The sequence below is a fragment of the Camellia sinensis genome, chromosome 9 (genome assembly GCF_055761805.1).
Source record: "Camellia sinensis isolate YWXY chromosome 9, ASM5576180v1, whole genome shotgun sequence".
NCBI classification, from domain to species: Eukaryota; Viridiplantae; Streptophyta; class Magnoliopsida; order Ericales; family Theaceae; genus Camellia; species Camellia sinensis.
Genome location: NC_138969.1, coordinates 149971357 through 149981407, shown reverse-complemented (window position 1 = coordinate 149981407; position 10051 = coordinate 149971357). Strand labels below are relative to the sequence as shown.

The 10051-nt window shown below is 32.2% G+C and overlaps 1 protein-coding gene and 1 long non-coding RNA gene across 2 annotated transcripts; one reads left to right on the top strand and one right to left on the bottom strand.

Moving 5' to 3' along the window:
- Positions 1-613: 613 nt before the first annotated feature.
- LOC114315518 (trans-resveratrol di-O-methyltransferase) lies at positions 614-2760 on the bottom strand. Its single transcript, XM_028262127.2, has 2 exons — positions 1836-2760; positions 614-1148 (listed from the first exon to the last, which is right to left on the bottom strand). The coding sequence occupies exons 1-2, from the start codon at positions 2607-2609 to the stop codon at positions 846-848; spliced, it is 1077 nt and encodes a 358-aa protein (XP_028117928.1). The 5' UTR covers positions 2610-2760; the 3' UTR covers positions 614-845.
- Positions 2761-5926: 3166 nt separating this feature from the next.
- Positions 5927-9946, top strand: LOC145798797 (uncharacterized). Its single transcript, XR_014340433.1, has 2 exons — positions 5927-6513; positions 9532-9946. It is a non-coding gene; the product is annotated as an uncharacterized LOC145798797 (long non-coding RNA).
- Positions 9947-10051: the final 105 nt, after the last annotated feature.

Sequence of the window (10051 nt, the reverse complement as noted above, 5' to 3'; positions counted from 1 at the left end):
TATATATATATCCTGGGTGGTTATCCAAATAGGTTTGAATTTGAATTCAAAACCCATTTGGATAAGGTTCAAAATATTCAAAGGGTCATGCCATCAAAACCTATTTGGATAAGGTTCAAAAGATTCAAATGGTCATGCCACATGGGCGCCCATTTCTAACAGATTAATTTTTGAAATTGAGTTGTGGAAATTGATTAATTTTGAATTGCCCATAACCATGGAACCGAACCTTTTTCTTTGGTTTGGTTCTTGCTCATTTCCATAGGTTCTAATGGTTCGGCTCAGTTCGGCGCGGCTCGGTCCCAATTTTTTTTAGAACTGTTCATCTTAGTACCGGACCAAAAACCCAACACCAATGCAATTAGAGTTTAAAAGAGATGTGGAAACAAAGGAAACAGAGCAATGAGCATATACTTTACAGTCCAGAACAAGTTTACAGAACAAGAATTATTATAGGAGTCATATAGGTTTCACAATACATAATTGAACAAATTTCACTTTAGTCCCTCATGGTTTAACCTATTTGCACACAACCCTTATCATTTATAAGAACATAATTCCTTATGATTTCTACACTAAAGAGTACCGTTGGACCCATTAAAAGCTAGATAAAAAAAAAAAGAAATCCTTATACATAAGTAATCTCATTGCGTAAAACATAGACATTTTCGTTATTTTTCTAGGAGACAAAATTCACTTTAACCTCGATGTACTATTTTCATCTTGGCATGCACTTAACATTAAGTTAGGTGGAAAGCGATATATCTCAGTTTACAAACCATATAAATGTTATTTGCAAATGAGCCAAACTACGCCGAGGTAAAATGAAATTTACCTTACATAATTTAAGGATATATCTCAATGAGGGACCTTAAACCAAAGATGGGTGTGATCTTGTAGTGACTAAAGCCAGCCTCTAAGAAAATCTTTTCCCATTCCTTCTCACTTCTTTCTCTTCCGGTGACCAAAACCATCATCAATATGTCAAAAACAAGCTTTGTCTCGGCAATGTCATGTTCATCTCTGTCCCCATCTACCACCATGTCTATGATGATAACCTTTCCTCCATCTTCCTTGCTAGGAATAGCTTCTCTGCATCTCTTCAGTATCTTTACGCAGTTCTCGTCACTCCAATTGTGCAAAACACACTGCCATTTTCAAGTCCAAACACACATTCAAGTTCAATTGATTATCTTAAAGTTTACTTTGCTTATTATATGAACATTAATTGCTTTATAGAATACTTCTCAGAATAATTCAGCGACAAATACTTGAAAACTGTTTTTCTAGTATCAATTGTCAGTACCGAGGAATTGGATAAAATCGCCCAAATAATGAATCAGAGCACATGCAGCCATCTCCTTAACTTATGGTTTCCTTGTTTTTCCTTAATGAAAGAAATAATGGGAGAAAAATGATAATTTGCTACAATTCTCCTAAATTGTACACATTTTTGGTGTTAATAGGAGTGGAAAATTAAAGTTCTTTGACGTATATGACCTTTTCAGATAGTTTTATTGTTAAGTATAATTGTGATTTCGTCAATCAATATGTCCGTTCAACAAATAAATAACAGTTCTATAGATCAATATGTAGGATCTTGGATCATCAAAAATGATTTCTCTTTAGGATTCGGCTGTTTGATCAATCTATACTGAAGCAACTCAACATCAAATTAAATCCAAAACACAAAAAAATAAAAGTAAATAAAAGACAGAAATTTACTGAAATAACTTGATGAGAGAGGAATTGCCCTACGTATATGATGCAAATCCTAAAATTTGCTCAATTACCAGATTCAATCACTGGAACTAAGAATTCAAAAAATTGCATACCTTGAAGAAAATGGCATCCGCGGATAGGAAAGACCGAAACATATCACCCCCAACATAGTTCAAGTTCTTCTCCTGTGGCAAGTTCTCAACAACATGTGGAAGATCAAAAACAGTGCATTTTATACCAGGAAACGCCTCGGAAATGATCCGAGCATTGATACCGGTACCACCCCCTACATCAACCAATGAATTCAGTCCTCCAAACACTCCCTCACAGTCTCTAACCACCAAGCTCATCATTCTTGAGTCACTGCCCATTGCTTCATTGAAAGTGTTATTGAATTTTGGGTTTTTGTCACAAAACTCCCACATGGCAACCCCATGTGCAGTCTCAAATGCTGTTTCTTCATTGCTTCTAAACCAATCTCCCAAGAACTGCCATGGGGTGACCAAAACCGGATCGACCATGGCTTGGACAAATGGTGACAAATTGGCCATTTCACTTTTGATTAGAAGCTTAGATGATGGAGTGAGGACATACCCTTCTTGATCTCCATGATTTGGATCAATTTTCATTGTAGCAAAAAACCCCAAGTGAATTAACAAGGACATGATTCTGTGGAGAGAATTGGTTTTTGAGGGAGGCAATTGGAGAGATGAGACTAAGTCAGGGAGAGAGATGGGTTTTTCGTGGTTGTGAATTATATCTGGTATGCCTAGCTGAACTGCACAGCTGAGTGACATGGAGTTTGCAAAACTGAATGCATGTTTGTATATGTGGGATTGAGCTTGAAACAACTCTCTTGCTCCTAATTGGCCATTGTGGAGATCCATGAAGATAGCTAAGCTGGCCTTGTAGGCCTTGCTTGGATGGATGAGTAATGGTATTAGTGTGTTTGACGAAGAACAAATTTTTAGCAGGATATATATGAAGAGAAATGGTGAACTTATAGCCTTGTTTGTTTGGTAGACCAGGAGAGGATTGGGAATGGTAAGATCGCGGAATCCAACATGGGTTTCATTTCAATTTTATTTTTATTTATTTATTATGTGTGAAAATTTTCATATCATTGCAGAATTTTAAAAATAATTACAAATTAGTGATAATTTTATTAATATTTAAAATTAAAATTATAAGATTTCCTTACATATATAATAATTTTCTTAAATTAACACTAACAGGTAATTTCTCTCCCCCACCAAATTTTTTTTCTTGTTCCTACATTTTTTTTTTTTTTTAAACGATACATTGTGTTTGATTGGCTAAAATGGATAAGCTTGATAATATCATGATATTGCTACTCCCCCAATGGGAGATTAACAATTACACCCCTAAGGCCATGTTGGTTTGGGCCGACTAGATTAGGTTGGATTAATATTCTCATGATTAGTAATCCTGGGACTACAAATCCCTTTCGATTATGTGTCTTATCCTATGTTTGGATCGATGTAGGATTATAAGAAAGAACTAATAGTTTGGACTTTGGCTTAGTTCTCAAATTTATATCTCACTCCCCTCTGTGAGATTGAATAATCCATTATATGTGAGATACCATGTCTGGATGGATTGTTAGTCCGTATTTCAATTATTTAACCAAACATCGGATTAATAATTTTGTTGGACTATTAATACAATCCCAAGCTCATATCCATCCAAACAACCATGGCCTAATAATATTCCTAATCCTATAGCCATGGGATTAGTCATATCACATCATTTAATGATCAAAAATAATTATTCTCCTCTTATCACATATTATATCATATCAAAATTAAATATAGTACAAGTACTCTCACAATATATATCTCATCATCTATTTTACATATTACCAATCCCAACCTTAACCTAATCGTGTTATTAATCCCAAGCAATATCAAGAAATTTTAGTCTGCCAATCAAAAATTTCCTATAAGTAATGATATACAATTGAAGATTTGTACATAATTTTTATATAAAATGATAAAAGCGTTTGCAGTCCTTTCATTTCTAAAAATAAATTTTATATAATTTTATTGCTTCTTGATATGTAGTAATAAAAATTTTAAATGTAAAACAACAAAAATGATCCGGACCCCTTTTTTCCCCACCCTCACGTCCCCCTCTTGGATTGATTGGCCAAATTATTTTTTTTTTAATTTTTTTTTCTCCTCCTCCTCCAATCACCAACCCCCACGTGTGTGTGGGGGGTGGTGGGGGTTGGTGATTGAGGGGGTTTCAATCACATCTCGTAAAACAAAGACCAATTATAATAATGCATTTTTGGTGATGGTGGTGATCCATGAAGTCTCCAACACTAGGGGTGAGCATGGTCCGGATTGGATCGGATTGAAGTAAAACCAAGACCAATCCGTTATCTACAGTTACTGAAAAATTGAAACTAATCCAATCCATTTAAATCGTGGAACCAATCTAAACCAATCCATTCAAACAAGGATTGGATCGGTTTAGGAACACGGATTTACATAATTAAATAACAAAAAATATATAACACACTTTAATTTAATAAAAACATAAACATAGCACTATATTAATTCCAAAATAACAACATGTCTTTCTATAATAGCAACATACTATTAGAATTTAAGCAACCATAATAAAACTAGTTCTACCATACGTATTTAGACCATTACTAATTAAAACTAAAAAATAACAAACAAAAGTAATGAAAGAGATACTATGTGGATTTAGGTTTGAGTTTAGATTTTATATGGAATAAGACAAGATATTATGTGGGAGGATGTATAATAAAAATATAGACTATTTGTATACGGTCCGGATCAGTTCCAATCCGGAACCGTGTGGTTCAATCTAAAACCAATCCGTGGACTATGGATTTTTAATTCTTCAATCCGGAATCGAACCACGAATTCAAAAAACCAATCCAAACCTACCGAATTTGACTAGACTGAATCGGATTACAGATTTCACGGATTCCTTACTCAACCCTATCCAACACTGACTTTCATTGATGACTAATGGTACATGAGTGCAAAAAAGTAGGACCCATAAAAAAAATATTTAAAATTTTATTTTGAAAACTAATGTATAGTCTAAATTTAATTTTATATAATGAGATTTATATTTAAAATAAATTTGAATTATATATTGTCTTTTTTGAGTATTTTTGTAAATATATATACATTTTTTTTTTTTGGTTCATACCATTATTGTAAGGGAGTGTTTAACAAGAAGATTAATGCTTCGGACCCCCACTGGGGGTCGACCCCTAGTGAGGTGGCAGGTGCTGATTGGGTAAAAAAAAAAACTGTTTTATTATTATTATTTTTTTTTTGAGTTTCGGCCAGTGGGGGTGCGACACCTCACTGGGGGTGCGACCCCCACTGGGGGTCTGTAGCGGTGCTGTAACAAGAATAAATTGTAGCCAGCATATGAAGACAAGTGGCATTGGGGTCTTTTGGGAAGCAAAAAAAAAAAAAATAGTTAGTTTTTACCTTTTTACTCATTTTAGGTCACATTACCTTTTATATTTTTACCCACAAAGACTAAAAAAGTCAAAAAATTAACTTTTTACTAACTTCTCAAAATACCAAATTATCACAAGGAAAGATCCCCTCTTTGACTCCACTACTTAACTTCCTATTTGATGGGTCATTGGGCCAACTTTTAGGTCTAATTTTGATAAACCGAACCGTTCACATTTTAAAATTTGTCATGTATATAATATCTGTAAAAAATCAAGTCGATCGGATATCAAAAACCATGTGACCTAAAAGTTTTATTAAACAATAAAACTATTTATTATTTTTTTTTAATAAACTATTTTTAGTTCTTCCGACATTTGATCTATTTGATTTTTTACAGGTATGATTTATATAATAAATTCTAAAATACGAACGGTTCGGATTATTAAAATTAGGCCAAAAAATAAACCCAATAACTCATCAAATAAGGAGTTAAGGAGGAGAGTCAAGGAGGGAATACTTGGTCAATTATCACACCAACTAAACGAGTGTACGATTTTAATCTATAACATATATAAAAAACAACAATGTTAGGTACTATGAAAAGTCTTTAGATTACACTTAGAATAAAATATCACATACTAATCAAGGTTAATCATTTTTATAAAAAAAATTTCATAACCCCTAACATTTCTCGTATAAAAAACAGGTAAGAGTGGTGTAACGCTTTGGTGTAACATGCTGCTTGTTTGGTTTGTGATACCTTTTTCCTTGCAGATTGTGGCTGGACACATGTGTTTCACATTATCCACGCAAACAATAGTAGAAGAAAACAAATGTTATCATTCCTGCTAGAAATTTCTAACTCCTTCAAGCTGCTGTTTGTTTCTCTTCCAAAGCTTTTGGATTGGACACGTGGGCTTCAAATCATCCACATACACAATATAAGAAGAAAACAAATACCACCGTTCCTCCTAGAAATTTCCCCCACCGGTGCTCCTGGCTATTTCCCAAAGCTTCTCCCTGCCAAATTTTCTTGCATATATTGGGTTACCCACGTGGGATTCAAATCACCGACGCCGACAATGAAGATGAAAACAAATTTCACCACTTCGAAGAGCAAACCTCACCGCCCCACAGGTTTAACTCGCACTCATGATGCTGGCTGGATTTTGGTTTTCATGCCATGTGTTTCTGCATCAAACATTGAATTTCTCACGAGATAGAATTGCTATTACACTATTCTTCACATCATTGTCGGCATTGTTGTCGAAGTTGGTCATCCAAAGCTCTGCTTCCACCGTTGCAAAACCTGGTAATTACACCTGTATTTTGATGCCTATTATTTATATGTTTGTTGCACAATATTTACCCACACAGTTTTCATTCATAGGTAAATGTTAAATAGATGCACACCAAGTGTTTGTCAATATGTCTCAATGAACAAAAGTTTACCCGCCTGATTTGGGTAATTGGATCTTGATAGTCTTTGTTAAATTGTCATGGATTGCTTTGATCCTTTTTCTATATTATGTGTTTCTGAAATGATTATCCTACGGAATTTACTATTACATATTAAATAAAAGATAGAGATTTTGATCATTTGTTTCCTCAGTGGACTGATAAATGAGTTCGCTTATGGATCCATATTCACTGAAGTCTGTTTCAAATTTACTTGCTTCAGATTTACCTGCTTCTGTCCATTTAATTTTGGGTTTCAGGTAATTTTAAGTTCGTATTGGAATTTGATGGTTGACCATTTTCTACGGAAAAGTTATACTTGAAATAATCAAATATTTCTTGAGTTGGTATGCATTGCTACTTATGGATAATCTTAAAGGCATAAAATTGGGGTATAGAAATGGATTCTTTCCTAATACTTTGGTTTTTTTAATGTATGGAAGAAATGAAATTTGTCAAGAATGGACTGCATCAGGCATTCTCTTGATGCCTGATTTGTTCTTCAATGTATGTGTAGCAATTCATATAATATTATATTTTCGCCAAGAAATAATGTATTGTTGCATTTGTTGGATTAGTTATGACATGTGGGGAACATAGCCATGACATACACTCATGCTTAATGCTGAGGAAAATAATAATTGCCTCTTCTATTTTCGATTACCTAATAAATCATGATGGAATACAATACACTATCAGCCAACATAGCACAATAAAGTGTGGGGCCAATTGTATTTTTTCAAACCTTGAAATATATTAGGAAAAACTTACGGAATTGTTTTGGACCGCCAAATGTAACATTTTGGAACAAAAGTGTGCCATATTTCGGAACGTGTGTTCCAAAAAGGTAATTCGCTAGGTAATACTTCTTCCTCTTCTTATCTTTTGTAAACAAATCTCCGTTGTACATATCTACTATAATGTATAATGCTATCAAAATTTTTTGGGGTTAAATTTATGTTATAAGATGTATACTGTATGCATATTATTATCAAACCATCAACATTAATATGTTTATATGTAACGTTTAGATAAGATTGCATAGAATACTTATTATCACTTGTCATGTTATTCAAAGAAATTACATAGATGAATTATCGACAAGAATTGTTTTTTAATTGCAAATGTAAAGATATACTTATATTTGATATGACACATACCTATGTTCATATTTCTATTAATTGGAGAAAAAATTCACAAACAGAACAACTTAGACACAAAATATAATTACAGTCTACTTCTCAAATTCATAAACCAATCACAATTTATAGAAATATTTATATTAAAACTGTAGCATGACCCGCGTGGGGGGCCACCTAGTATCATGAAATGAGAGGACTGATACTCAAGTCCACTGATGAGTCCAAAACATCAGTTCTCAAAAAAAACAAAAACAAAAACAAAAAAGTCCAAAACATGCGGTTAACGAAACCAATTGTTTGAATAAATTGTGTATGAATTTTATTTTATTTTATTTTATTTTTTATACAAAATTTATTTGAATATATAGTTTTGTTATTTGATGAAGTTAATTTCTTACAAAGATGATGTATTCAATAAATTCAAAAATATGAACAGTTTAGATTATTGAAATGAAACCTAAAAATGAGTTTAATAAGCCGAATAACACCTCTCCAGTTCTATTTGAGACTAGAAGAAGCTAGTCCCATAAGAAAAAAATAAGAGCGAAAGATATGGCCTGCTGATGCGAAAGAGATGATGCATTTTAATATGAGAGAATTACAATGTAGCCCATTCTTTTTAAAAATAGTTTTAAATCAACGGTGAAATTTATAAACATTAATAATTGAATTTATAATTTTTTTCATTAATATGTAAATATTTTCTAAATTTGCCGCTGAGGTGTAATTTTCATTTTTAATATTATGTGCTAAAGATTTAGAATTCTTTCTTGAGATTTAATAAACTTGTGTTTATATTATAGATTTGAGTAGAAATTTAAAAAGATAGTACATTTAATTTCATTTTTTTTTTTTAAATTCATACTCTACCCAAATTCATGATTTAGATACAATATACGTTGAATTATAGATTTGGGTATGAATTTGAAAAATTAAATTTAAAAAATATGTAAAATATAGTTATATTTTATTTACATTTCATATAATTTTTCTTTATTCATTTCCCAATTGCTATATAAATGTATAATCTAAGCACAAAATAAGAGTACTGCTCTTCAAACCTATTTAACTCTAATTTGTACAAGGCTTTGTGGGCGTCGTACATCAATCTATTTTAATGAACAGTGATGTTAGAGATTTCAAATTTTTTATTAAAAAATTATCAAATACTCACACTCATATGGGTGGTTTGATAATTTTTTTATGTATCCCTAACATTTTTGTATTACAAATCACCTTAGTCATTTTTTGCTTTCATTTTGGCCACATCATCATTTGTCCTTTAATAATAGTGCCATGCATTGAATTAAAATTAAGGGAAAAAGTCACTTTACACTCCTGTGATATTACTCAAGAGCACTTTACCCTGCTGTGTTTTACAAATATGCAAATGCCACCCATATGGTTTTCCATTAAAGTGCACTACTAATACTGTTAACAAAAAATGCAAAAAGACATCTTTACCCTCATTGCTGTAAACAATGTATTTCCCCTCTATTCTTTTGTATTAACAGAACGGAAAATTATTAAATATTCTCGGAGTATCACGTGTCCATATTCTTTCACCAATTATCATTCATTATATCTTCTCATATTCCTCAATTACCCAATACAAAATCATAATACCATACCTTCTCCACCAATCACAATGCCATGGACCACTACATCTCTATCAATTATTATGAAATCTTATTGCATTTTGTATTTTATTTTAATGAAAATCATTTTAGTGTCCAGTTAATTTGTGATAAAACCCTCAGCGGGTGTTCGTGTATGCTAGAGAGAAATCGGCTTGCTTGCAGCTTGTGCTTTGATAAGAATTCAAAAGGGAGGACCATTTCTTTGGTTGGTACAAAGCTTATGTAGAAATTCATAGTCCAACTACTTGTCATGGTTACTGTTTAGGTGTTTCGCTTTTAGTTGAAGATTTGGTAAACATTGTGTGCTGATAAGATTGTTAGGTCTCCAAATGACTGATTTCTAATTTTTCTAATATTTTTTTTTCTTTGTAGATTTGTTTTAGTTGCAATATATAGATAAATTGTTGCAACAAGAATTTTTTTACCATTATGAGATGTGTCTGGCGTTGGTAAGTTATTTTTTTTAAAAAAACTAAATAAATAAATTTGTGGTGCTTGCAATTGATCTTTTGATTGTAACAAATGCATATATATATATATATATATATTTTATAATAAATAATTATTTGCAACAATAACAAGATAGTCGCTAAAACATAGTAAGTATTTT

Coding starts and splice junctions, on each gene's coding strand:
- LOC114315518 (XM_028262127.2), bottom strand. CDS start 2,609: ATGGATCTCCACAATGGCCAATTAGGAGCAAGAGAGTTGTTTCAAGCT. Junction 1,149..1,835: donor CGGATGCCATTTTCTTCAAG/GTATGCAATTTT, acceptor TGAAAATGGCAG/TGTGTTTTGCACAATTGGAG.